Source organism: Cyprinodon variegatus, unplaced genomic scaffold, assembly GCF_000732505.1.
Source record: "Cyprinodon variegatus isolate N-32 unplaced genomic scaffold, C_variegatus-1.0 Scaffold156, whole genome shotgun sequence".
Taxonomy (NCBI): domain Eukaryota; kingdom Metazoa; phylum Chordata; class Actinopteri; order Cyprinodontiformes; family Cyprinodontidae; genus Cyprinodon; species Cyprinodon variegatus.
In genome coordinates this window covers 948603-961770 of record NW_015150609.1, presented here as the reverse complement: position 1 = coordinate 961770, position 13168 = coordinate 948603, and the positions used below count along the sequence as shown (strand labels likewise).

The 13168-nt window shown below is 39.2% G+C and overlaps 1 protein-coding gene across 12 annotated transcripts in view; it reads left to right on the top strand.

Moving 5' to 3' along the window:
* The window catches only part of LOC107086560 (RNA-binding protein with multiple splicing), a 13065-nt gene extending 1208 nt beyond the window's left edge, over positions 1-11857 (top strand). The window contains exons 2-9 of one of the 12 annotated variants that reach the window (XM_015377596.1): positions 1344-1421; positions 2593-2631; positions 2778-2840; positions 3706-3856; positions 4564-4727; positions 7457-7529; positions 10879-10915; positions 10999-11085. In XM_015377596.1, the coding sequence (XP_015233082.1) occupies positions 1344-1421; positions 2593-2631; positions 2778-2840; positions 3706-3856; positions 4564-4727; positions 7457-7522 (561 nt within the window). In that variant the 3' untranslated portion in view covers positions 7523-7529; positions 10879-10915; positions 10999-11085. Of the gene's footprint in view, positions 1-1343; positions 1422-2592; positions 2632-2777; positions 2841-3705; positions 3857-4563; positions 4728-7456; positions 7530-10878 lie in introns of all 12 variants that reach the window. The other 11 variants (XM_015377598.1, XM_015377599.1, XM_015377593.1 and 8 more) reach the window with 11 other exon arrangements.
* Positions 11858-13168: the final 1311 nt, after the last annotated feature.

Below are 13168 nucleotides of genomic sequence, written 5' to 3'. Positions count from 1 at the left end.
TTTTTTTTTTTTCCTTGCTGCTAATTTGCTTTGCATGCATCCTTCCTCATTGTCTTTAGAAGATGAAATGTGTGGTTAAAATGGAGGAAGAGGAAAACATTTTGGAAAAATGCTTTAACATTTTTTTTCCCTGACCATATTAGAATTAAATTATAATTCTAAGTTTACATCATTAGGTTTGCACTTTTAAGGCAGTTAAATTCATAAACTGTAGAATAAATGAAAACATCTACTTCATTGTGTCCTTGTTAATCTGGTATTAATCTTCTGTATACACTGACATGTAAAAGGAGCTGAGAACCGCCGCCGTGCAGCACCTGAAAAATGTTGGACGGACAGGGCAGGGGCGACTGGTCGGAGGAAGGAAATTGTGTCACGCTGTGCACTGTTGTCCAACGCTGTTCCTCTTGCTGCTCCATTGTGCTGAAGGCCTCCCTGCCGACTGAGGACTAATAGGCCTTTATTCTGTCGGCCATGCTGGAATAAGGACGCTTGCTGTCCAGTCAAGGGGGGCCATGGGTCCTTCAAGGGGATCAAAGATTCCACTTTACATATAGGCGGCCTGAGCAAATTTTATCACTGGGGGGAAAAGGGCAGAAACATTTTAACTCTATTAAATCAAGCTAATGTGTCCTGACAACGTGATTTCTAGTCCAATGCAGAGATGGGATTTGGGTATTAGGGTTTTCTGTTTAACAGGAAGGAGAATATTGAAACTTTTCTAATATCTGATCTTACTTTCTCTGCCTTTGGATGGAGTAAGAAATATGTAAACATTTCTCTGCATTAATGCATCCTTTTGCCATTTATAATTCCAGCTGATGCATGCTTTCCCTTTTTTTGCTGTCCTTTTTTTGCTACTAGAAACAATGTCCTGCTACAATAGTTACATTAATTGGCTATAGTAAAATATTGAAGACCATATTTTTTTGGTATATATGAATTTTTTCTTTTGAGTCTGCTTATACAATTTTCCTGTTGGCCATTTTTTTTCTGTCCCCATATCACACAGCCTTTGCCCTGCCTTTGGTTTGTTAACGAGTTAATTGCAAAGAGATGAAGAAAAACCATTGAACTATTATACAGTTCAGTATTTTTTCCTCAATTGTATTAATATCAAACTGAATCTGATATTTAACTGGAGGTGGACTATAAACTTGAAGCCTTTTATTTTTAAAACAAATATAAAGGAGATTTAAGGAATGTATAAATGTTGTTCCAAGGTCTTTTGTTTTATATTTCAAGTAAAATTGAGGTTTCACATTTATTCACAAAACTGCATGCATCTGTTTTTGAAACAAGGCTTTAAAATGACCAATTTCATTATTTTTCCTTATTTGCAGGTTCGAACTCTGTTTGTCAGCGGTCTACCAGTTGACATCAAACCACGGGAACTTTATCTTCTTTTCAGACCTTTTAAGGCAAGTTGCAGCACATATTTCTTAGGATAGTCCATTGGTTTTTACTGAAGCTTGCAGCGTTTAAATGGAACAAATTTGTCACCATTTTTCAACAAAAAAAAAGCTGCTGTTCACAAGCTTCTGGGGCAAATTCATGGAAAATAGTTATGAAGGGATTATGTGCAGAGGGGCATTCCTGTAGTGTTTAGGAACTTTCATCTGAAGTGCAGGTACACTTATTTTTTTAGCCACTAATCATTTCAATCTAGTAAATGACTCGTCTAATGCTAGGCTCCAGAACGAAGGTCTCTCTGTTTAAAGTTTCTCTATTAAAGGAAGTTTACACATTTGCATATATGGAAATCAGGTCACATCATTGTTAAACTATTACGCTTTTTTTTTTTCCTTTCTCGGCCCAAGTTCCATAAACACCCCCCCTCCTCCCACCGTTGTCCTAACGAACCAAATTGGAAGTGTTGTCCCTCGCACATGGATGGTCCTGTGGAATGTGTAAATGAGTAGCTCTTGCGATTGGCCAAGCGATTTTTCTCTGACCCAGCTCACACACAAGCAGGGAAATTTGGACATGCACCTCAAACATTTGCACATTGTGAAACTATTTTTTTTTTAACTACAACTTTTTTTTTTAATTTTGCAATTGTTTAGCTTTTATTTCATCATGAGGCAAACACAGCTCCGTGTTTGGGAGCTGCTTCAAGCAGATCTTGCAGGGAAAAGAAATTGATTTTGAAGACAAGGGTGATTTCCTCCTGATTTATTGAAGCTGTTGCATATTTTTTTTTTCTTTTTTTGCCATACACCTCCATGGGTAAATTACATTTTCTATGCTTATGGGTCTTATTTGGAAGCAAACCACCTTCCTATGGTTATAGAAAAATGCTTTTATATTGAGTTTGTCCTATTATAACCATCCTTAATGCTGTTTTGAATGTTAAACCTATTCTATGTTGATATTAAGGTTTTGAATACCAATATTTTTTTTCCCCCAGTTAATCGAATGATCTTTTTTGTATTTTTGTTGCTCTATTGTTACAAATGCAAAAGGAAGTTCTATGATTGATTGACTTGATGGTGCCTTAAGGCAGATTTGGCTTCATATAGTGAGATGTTTTATGCCTGACCTCCTCCATGTGACTTCAGGGTGGATAATTGGCTATCTTTTTCCCCACAGGGTTATGAAGGGTCACTGATTAAGTTAACATCAAAACAGGTGAGGTACTCTCCACCAGCTCTGAAGCTCTTCTGATACCCAGATGGATTTGTCATTTGCAGCTTAACTTTTATTTTATTGAGGATTTAATTTATTTAAGTTTGAGGTGAGTTGGCATTTTACAACGCATTTCTTTTGTCTTGCAGCCTGTCGGGTTTGTAACTTTCGACAGTCGCTCTGGAGCTGAAGCTGCAAAAAATGCTCTAAATGTAAGCGGCAAGTTTGAATTCACCCGAGTCAATTTCTTGAAGAGTTTAGAAAATTTCTCCCCTATTTTTTTTTTTTTTTTTTCCCCCATCTTCTAAATCTGTTGTGCTAACCTGTTTGTTTAATCCTCAAAATGATTGGAACTTCATTGTAAGAAACGTCATCTCTCCCTCTGAAATTTCTCAAAGCCGACCCGTTTTGTCTCTTACAACTCAATGGCAGGGCCATTTTTGGAAAGAGGCCAGAATCCCGTAGCCTTACGGTAGTTTACTTTGACCTTGATACACATTCTTCTTAGTCTAATAGCTCTCCTCAGTTTTGCATACCACTGCTTTACTGTAATACCTGTCCTATAGCCACATGTGTAGTTATTTGGACACATCATTAGTAGTGTAACCTCTTATTTTTGTCACCCCATAGCCCACGTTGGCAGTATCTAACACTTCTCTCTCATAGCTTAGCATTCCTTAGGAGCATCACCTCTTAGACACACTAGCAGTCAAACACACACACAAAACACATACACCAAAATACTACTCACCTGCATGTGGGCACAATGCTTAGGGCACAAAACACAAAAGCAGGGTTAAACCACCAAAAATAAATGACAATATCTCGCTGTTGGCCTCCTTTTCCCCTCATCTCCTTCTCCTTGTGGCTCACAAGGAAAACAAGATGGGAGCGTGTGGAAATATCAGAAGTGTATCCTTCAGATCTTTGAAAGATGCACCCTGACTATTGAAACACAGTTTTAGGGAAGGGGGGGCCAGGTGAGACTGCTAAACTTTAACCCTCCCCCCCCCAATGAACTCAGCTCGCCTCCCTTACAACCATGTCCTCCTCCCCCTCCTCCGTCTCTCCTCCCAGGGTATCCGTTTTGATCCCGAAAGCCCCCAGACCCTGCGCTTAGAGTTTGCTAAAGCCAACACGAAGATGGCAAAGAGTAAGCTGATGGCCACACCGAACCCCACAAATATCCACCCTGCTCTAGGAGCACACTTCATTGCACGGGACCCATGTAAGTTCTACAGCTGCACTACTCTAGGCTCTCATCCACACTCACCTTGGCAGTGTCAGTGCTCAGTGGCCCTGGTTGCCCTCTTTAAGATCTGAAGATGTTTTGGGATTACTTGGTTTGGGAGGGGAATCAGCAGTTTCTAACAAATTAAAGGACTAACTCACCTTCACTTGCATGTGTCATTGCTATTCTTTATTCAGTTGCTTTGCTTCTGTACAGCTGGGGAAATTCCACTTGCAGGTTTTGGTCTGCAGTGACATTTCTGCTCTGTTTGCCTAAACATCTGCTTGATTCATTAGGTTGAGACTGGTGGTGGTTGACAAGTGCTACAGTTAATGTCAGGGTTTCTTTCAGATAAATTTACTGTTGTGGGGAAAAACTAAAGCTGGCTTTAAAGCTGCACAATTTTAAATTACAGTAAATCTTCTACATTTCCTTCATTTTCTTGATGCATTTTTAAAAAAAAGCCATTTGCTTCTGTTTTTATTTAAATGATGTGGAATGACTATCTTGAAATTATATTTTCAGCTATATAAATTGACAGTGATATCCACCTGTGGTGGATCTGTAACAAAGTCATCAGACTTTCTGTCATATTTTTATCATGTTTGGTAATCGGCCTCTATTAGAAATATGCGAGTGTGCATCTATTTGAGCAGCTGTAGCAGTGCAGTCAGTTTTTCTATTGCCATTCTTTACATCCTCAGATGATCTGACAGGGGCGGCATTGATCCCAGCATCACCAGATGCCTGGACTCCGTACCCCCTGTACACCACAGAGCTGACCCCAGGCCTCCCCCACGCGGCCTTCACCTACCCGGCGGCTGCTGCTGCCGCTGCAGCCCTCCACGCCCAGGTGAGGGAGCAACCGGTGTGTTTCTCTTCCTAAAGCTTTAATACTCTGGACACTATGGAGTTTTGTATCTGATGTATAAATTAAAAGGGAAGCTGAAATCAAATTGATGATAAAATGTTTTTTTTTTTGTTTTTTTTTTCCTTTACCCAGATATCTGCTGTGCTGGGGTTAAACCTAGTCAAAATATGAATGGAAGTTCAAAGACTAAATGATAGTAACTGGACATGCCTCTATTAATTCTTCATGGTTTAGACTTGATGGTTTTTTAACACTCTAAGGTTTTGGTCTATATTGACATGACGGCAAACATTTTCTCTAGATTTGCGGCCAATATCGCATCCCAAAGGTGCTCAATAGATTGCAGGCTTAAATGTGGAGCCTGGTGTCTATTAATTTAACATAATTTATCTTGCGCTACTGGAAGTCGCAGTCAGAAGATGGCTACACTGGACTAAAGGATATGGCCATCGACAGCAATGGTACAAACCATGTTCAGTCAGTGCTAATTTGGACCCTTAAATCTAAATATCACAGCTTATATTGACTGTCCAGTTTCCTGTTCTTGGCAAACATGGAGACCCAGTGTGGTTTTCTGCTGGTTCTCTTCTACTTTAAGGTGTTGTCTTATACCCCATTTACACTACCCTCTAAAAACCTATCCGTGCTGAGCTTGGATCAGTTAACCGTGCCCGGCTCTGTTCCTTACGACCATTTACACACCGTGCTAGCGCGGCTCCTCGCCTCCTAGTGACGATCTACGGTACTACTGCTCTCTAGAGGTAAACAAGCATATCAACTTGGTGGTGCCTGTAACATTCAGGAAGTTATGATGTTGTGATATTTCGTTGTTTGAGGAGAGTCGGGTGAAGAAGGCAGCCTTTGGATTTACTGTTGGGAAGTGGATACGACAAACGATAGTCTAATCAGGGCTTACAGATGCAGGAAACGACAGACGTCGAGGTTCATCACACTGCTTGGCAGAATAATCACTGGAAATCATGTGGCACCATAGGGACGCCAGTATTTTTATGAATGTCTGAAAATTCATGATTATGGAGATGATGCGGTCTGCTCATGCGCTCTTTATCTAAGAACGGTGCCAGAACTGAACTAGTACCATGTTAGCGCAGGTCGGTTGTGTCTGGCACGGTCCGGTTCAGTTGTGCGTACCATTCACACGGCACGGTTTCAAAAGGGTTGTGGAAACTGGGCTTTGAAGTACGTTTTAAAAAAATAAAAAATAAAAATTTCAGTTGGTTATTCTGAACCAGTCTATTCTAACATCAAGACATTTACAGCCACAACTGTCAGACCATTCTGTTAACCTGGGTTGTTTTGTGGAAACGCCTACTAGATAAGCACTTTGACAGGTTCAGATCAACACTTTCTGCAAGTCGTCTTCATAACAGCGTGCCGGTCTCATACTCCAGTCTTTAAGGGCTGCTATCCTGGACTTTTAGATGCATCTGTTTCAACATCCTTCACTCTAATGTGAGCTCATTGGCTGAGCCTGACTGTTGTTAGTGAAGTAGTTTAGCCACTTGTTTCAGTTGTGTAGGAGACGATTGTTATAATGCATTGAGTTACTGCCCTGTGATTTGCTAGATGGCAAATTAAGTGGCGTTTTGAGTTTTTGCAGCAATAAATGCCTTTATAGGCCTTTGCAAAGGGGTTTCTCACCTGATACCGATTGTCACTTGAATATTTTATTTTTTTAACCTATTGGAAATGGATACAACTTTCTTCCTTTAATGGCACATGGTTCATCCCTTTTTTTTATTATTGGTTGTGGAATGAAAATGTAATCTGTAAGCTGAAGGTATTCTTGGAATACAAAAGACAAGTATTTTACTTGAAGGCACAGTTCTACATTTTAAGCACTCTAGTGGCACTTCTCAAGATCTAAGCCTCATTCTTGCAGCAAAAAAGGATCATTGCATGTTCAGATAAAGCCACACAGCATTTGCGTCATCCTGACGGCTGTGCTCATGCTACAGCTACAAATAAAGTATTGGGCAGGACCTGTAGCAACAATAGCAATGGAAAATATTTCTAACATTGGGTCATTTAAAGTTCACTGCCAGCTAACTTCCTCCAGGGTAGTGCTGCTTCAGAGTAGGGAGTCAAAGTCTGACTCCAAAAGCAGAAGAATGTCAGGTATTTACTTGGAGAAATTGTCAGACCTGTTGATCTTCACTTGAGGTGCCAACTAACTGTCCACCTTGTGGTTGGAGCATAGCATGGCTGTGTAGCTGCCATAATGGAGGAGGGGAGAGGGAGCACTTTTAATTACGTTCTGATGAAAGATCCTTTAAGGGCCCTGGGCTCTGCAAATGTTCCTCTACTGACGCCTGTAGTGCCGTTAGGCAGCAAAGGTAGAAGTCCCTAAAGGTCTCCTAACCGTATATTAAATCTGCTTGGTTGTGCAATTGTAGCATGAAAGGAAACGAGCTCTGGACACATCCTACTGATGAGGTTTATACAAACCTAAATATGCTAGCACTGTGAAAATGCCTGGACATAGCGGTTCAGTTCTCCACGTTAGCTTCTTGTTAATTACTTGGACCATTGTCCTTGTTAAGCAGCTACGTGCCCCACATTCCCATGGCCTTAGTGAGCTGGGCTTAAAGGGACAGTCCCCTAAATATTACCTCTCCAAAGCCAGATTTCAAATGGTTCTGCAACAGTTGGAACTAAATTTTGGTTTTGGTGTGGTGTACATGACTTTGTTTGTGTTTCTTTAGATGCGCTGGTACCCTACCCCTTCTGAGACTTCCCAGCCTGGATGGAAGTCCCGGCAGTTTTGTTAAATATTTAGTGAGTAATGCTCTTCCTCACTTGTAAATCAGTATTCAATGCAAAAAAATTGGTAACCTTGTTTGAAGTGAAAAGAAAAATACTTTTTGGCATTGAGGGGGCCTGACTGTTAATAAGATTTTTAGTTAGAAAACCAAACATTTTGTACAACCTGACCCAAAAATCTGTTAAGAATAAGGGGAAAAAAGACCTTAAAGGGCAGGATGCAGATTCCAGCAATTGACTGGTGCTTTAGAATAACTCAATTATCAATGAAAAGGTGACTTATTTCACAAACTGGATTCACAATGTATGTGTGTAATATTTCAATTTGTTCATCTTGATTATGGCTTACAATGAATCAAACCACAAACCAGTCATCTTTAATGTTTACGATTAATAAAAACTCTTAAAGATCTTAACTAGATGTGGATTTGGTGTACAGCACTTGCACTCTGTTTTTCCTGTGCTGGTATTTTGAATTGGGATATAGTGTGAAATGAAGATGTTAAAGGTATAGTCCGGACATATTAAATTGCAGTCCTGGAGGTCTGGTGTCCTGCACGTTTTGGATGTCTCTGCTCACACACGTGGATCTAATCGCAGAGTTACCTTCTCTGTATGCCGTCAAGTTCATCAGTTCTGCTAATGACCTGATTTTTGGGCCCAGGCCTGAAGCAGAGAGTCATCTTAAAGATGTGAGACACTAATGCTAGAGGACCGTAATAGGAAGCAGGGTGCAGTGGATGATCCTTTGGCTTAGAGTTCCTGGGGAGGATCAGATCATTTGGTTGTCTCACATGCCAATCTTTGTGCTCCCTAACACCATTGTACATCCTTGTTCGTTGCTAGATTCTTCTTGTTGATCCTCTTTACTGTTTATGTATCCAGTGGATTTTAAAGTTTGCTGATATTGAATTTGACAGTGTAGTGCAAATATTATCTTTTGCTAAGTTTTTATCGCCAAGCGACATGGACAGACGGTAAACAGAGCTGTGTTGGGAACAAGCACAAACTTTCTAGTTCCCATGAGGAGTTGAAGAGCAGAAAGGGTGGTCTTGTGTTGTGCTGCTATTTGAATGCACTATATTCTCCATGGGTTTTGGGCCAGCTAGCTAGTTGAACAGCAATAGTGGATTGAAGCACACTGATTTTAGGCAGAGTGGACCGTTGCATGAGTATCCTGCAGCAAATGGAAAATTTTAAAATGAACAATTCCATTCAAAGTAGATGGCTTTAACTTTAAAAGTAATAAAGTGGCTCCCAGAGTCAACCAGGAAGCTTCACACTGGACACCAAGCAATTTGCATTCAGTTGTCCTGTCAATGACAAAGATGAAATGTGAAACTTCTTCAAATAAAAGGTATTTTAGATCTCTGAACTGCAGTCAAGTTTTCTTAAAGCTGCAGCTACCCCTGATGGCTGTTCGTTAGAAATAATTGCATACAGCAGCCTTTTTGGAGGTTTCCTATGATTTTCAAAAGTTTTGCATGGTGGTGTAGGCCATTTATGTAGTCTTGGCATGTCAGTACAAAAACCTAACTTTAGTTTTCTGAGAAACTAAATTTTGTGCTCTCATTGGCTTGCAAGCCATAATCGAGTTGACTCAAATATTTAAAACTGATATATTTTTCCGTATTTTAATTAGTAATGCACCTATATGGAATGGTCTAGTTTACCAAACATGCCTTACTTGTCCTGGAAAATATTGTTGCAGTTGGTTTTGACTTGGTGCAAAAGAGTATTTACAGCAGCAGGGGGGAACTGTTCCAGAATATAAGCGGATTATAGCAACCCCTAGTTTTAAAATACCTGTGTTATCATTGGACCTCTTTAGAAACATACCAGATGTTGTTGGAGCAGTTTTTAAACTATTAGAACATTTCCAGCAGGCACGTAAGAAACACTGTGGTGCAAGTTGGGATGTGTATAAATCAGTTTAAATCAATTTTAAACTATTTGTTGCAGGTTTTTAGGAAAAATCAAAAGGGTTAAAGTAGCTGGTATCGGTCTCTTTGAAACTAAATGGAATATAGAAATCAGTTTTAAAGTTCCTAATCGGAGCATAACCCACTCATGACAGGCCTTTTCTCCATTTCTAGAAAATGGTAAAGTGGATTTATATCTTTCAAAGACTTTCTTCCCAGTTGAATTAGCAGGATGTTTATAACAAGGAAAAAAAAATGTAATGGTTGAGGAAAAAATTTTCACCTACTTGAGAAATCTGTAACCACTGTAGAATACATGCCAGCCCCAGTGGGGGCGCTGTTACACTCATACATATTGCAAGGTGCAAACAGCAAAATGAAATGGCAGCACAGCAGTTTGAGTTTTAGAGGATGGAGAGAACTCATCATTTTGACAAAAGGTGTTTTGTGTCCACCAACAAATGCAACACCAGCAGTTAAAATCTGCCCTCTCATGTTCCTGGTTCAAAGATGTGTAACCAGACAAGTGTAGTTTTTTTGTTTTTTTTCACACCAATAATCGTAATAAACTCCTTCATGCATAGACCTATCATCGTGTCAGTGCCAATGGGTCTAACAGGGAAGGTGCCTTTAATAAAAGAAAATAAATGAATAAATAAATGCTCAAATGTACTACGGAATATTAGGGCCAGGCTACAGATTTTATTTTTATTTTGAGAATAAAGTTGGAATATTACAAGAAGTCATCATACCACAACCCATTACAGAAATAAACCTTTTACGGTAGATCCAACCAGCACCCCTGAACATCAACAGTCCACATCCTGTCCAATTTGATGCTGATGTTGCTAAAAGATGTCCTTATTTCTGAAACCGAAGCCAAAGTATAACTTCACATGATGTGCAAAATTCCTGATTTTTAGGGAAAGCGATGCTTCTTGTAAGAGTTGTCATAAAATACAACTTTATTATAATTTTGACTTTTCGTAGTGTTACGACTTTATTCTCGTAATGTTATGACTTTATTCTTGAAATGGCAAAAAATCTGTAGCCTTGCCCTAATACTGTCGTACAAATGAGTTTGACTTGTATAAACTAAGAGAAAAATGAAGAATTATGAACCCATCCAGGTTATCCTTACAATCCGGTATGATATATAAGCTCTATACCACTTCCAGATTTATTCATCCTATTAAGTCCTATGCAGAAGGTGAAGACTAGCTAAATGTAGTTTCTGCTGTAAATGTTCTCATGCATCAAAAATCTAACCTACCAAACTATTTAAAACTGCAACATCCTGATCTCAGTCTCTAGGTTCTTAAACTGGCTTCCATCTTGATATTGTCAGTAATTTTTTCCTGATGCATTGTTACAGTGTCAGCTTTTAGCTGAGGATTTTACGTCTTTAATACTAACCTGTCTTTTCCTGGTGTTCTTTTCAGGCCTCTGGGAACCACACCTTTATCCACCTGAAGTGAGGTTTGCCATGCCCTTGTTAACTTAAACAAGTTTATTTAATGGACAGATGTGCATTGTTATAAACAGTATTTATCTCCTTCCAGTTGTCTCTGGGGGGAGTTGGAGTTAAAACAATCTTGCTGTCGACAATCTGAACTTAACCTTGGCAACTACTGCGGTACCATTAGCACTTCAGATTAAAACTGAATTCATACAAACCCCATGGATCCTGCCTGCTGAGGAAAACTGAAGTCACTGTTTAATATTTCCATGGGTTGCCGCTGCTCCTAGGAGGTTTAGAGGCGTTAAGTCATTGCATGTTAGTCTTTTTGGCATGAATATAGAGCGCAGATTTCTGTGTATCCTAATTTTCTTAGTGTTTGTGTTGCCATTTGGCCTAGACAGCAAAATGTTTTGTTTCTTCCTGTAGCTCCTTTGTCTTTAACCTCTGTGCAAGTTTGGCTGTTGTGTAAATGGCTTATCTTGCATGGACCCTGTGAATGCATCCCTTCGTTTGAACAATCCCAGGCCTCTTTATCAGTGTATGTCATTATTTGAGCAAAGGAGTGCAAATGTTGTACTTTTTGCGTAATGTATATTTATGCATTTTTGTGCAACTAAATAATGAACCTATATAAGTTGGATGTTTAGTCGTCTCTTGTGTTTGGTGTTAATTTTCGATCCTGTATCCTGTTAAAGTAGTTTTAAAGAAAAAGTGCAATTTGTTTAAAGGGGACGTTGGAATTCTAGCCATTCTGCTAAAAAGAGATTGTTTTACAGCAATCTTTCAGAATGTGAAACTGGACTACAAATGTATAGGGTTGCTTTTTTTGGTGGGAGGGTAGGGATTTTGAAATGGGTAGCAGGATTAGACTGAAAGAATTTAGTTTGTGGTTTAGAAAATGTTTGTCCTTGTATCTGCTGTGCATAAGATGTTAAACACCCATCTTATGAATAAAATAAGTGAATGCATCCTTCTGTTTGTCATCTGTCCTTGCTTTTCACTGACCAAAGCTAATAACATTCAGACTATGGCAAGTCGAAAATGCAACCTGTAATTCTGCAGCGATCAGATGTTTGAATGAATTATTGATTCAAACTTGTCATTTGTAATGCACCACTGCATTAGTGTCTCTTTGCATCATTTGTGGAGCTGACCTCCACACTCTGCCCTCTGCTGTTCTTGGAAGATGCTGTGCTCAACCAACCGTGCTACATCCTCCAGGGACTGGACTATACCGTGTGACCAGCTGCTATTCCAAACTCAGTTGCTGGTTAATCAAATGTGGCCAAATTTTATTGTACCTGGTTTTAGGGATGTTTACTTTTTTGACAGACCCATCAAATTACTTTCAGTTGATCAATTAGCTTCTTGTCAAGAAAGCTCCAACACTCAAAAGTAAAGCTTTGGCATAGAAGGTACATATGTGATTCAATAGTCTTCCATGGAAGGGAAGTTGACTCATTAAATTGAAATGTTCTTGTTCTGGGGTTAAAGTGAATAGATGGTATCCAGCCTCTAAACAAACCTCTTTGAATATTGTCCTAAAACTGGCATGGCTATCTCATGAGGTAAATGATCTGAGGATTTATCCATTTGACCTTTATTAAAAAACAGGTCATTTAACTTCACTTTCAAACAATATTTGAATTGACAGGGAATCAATATGAAGTGTCTGTAGGGTGGGGGGGGTCTGATGGACTTGAATCTCTTTCAAGGACAAGAACTGCATGTCACATCTCTATAAAGGTACATATCTTTTCAAGAACCTTAACACGGTCTAGTCTGCTTTAAGAGGAAAACGATCTAGAACTACAAGCTGCTTAAATACACATTTTCACGATGAGCTAAAGAAAAATTGGTTAATGCAAGTGATCTCTTTATGAAATCTTGAATTTTATAAATTCCCTTAGAAAACATGTTTATCATTAACCTCAAATTCCTCTGGGGGGGGTCTTCATTCCCCATTGAATTGGAGACATCTCCAGAGTGTACCCTGCCATATTGTCAAGTGGAAAACTGCATTAGTGCTGCAAAAATTATGCATGCATAGAGTATATATGGTTTGGCATAGACTTCAGAAAACATATATGCATTTCCTATTTTTTGTTTATCCGTATTTATGGAAATTTCTAAGTGTAACTGATAAAAGCTAGATGGGAAGGTTAAAAAGTGCAAAGACTTATTTTTATACAGGACTTTGTTGCCCCCTACGGATCAAAAATGTAAGGTGCAACTGAAAAGAGGCTGTTATAGTATCTGAAAGCCGTTTA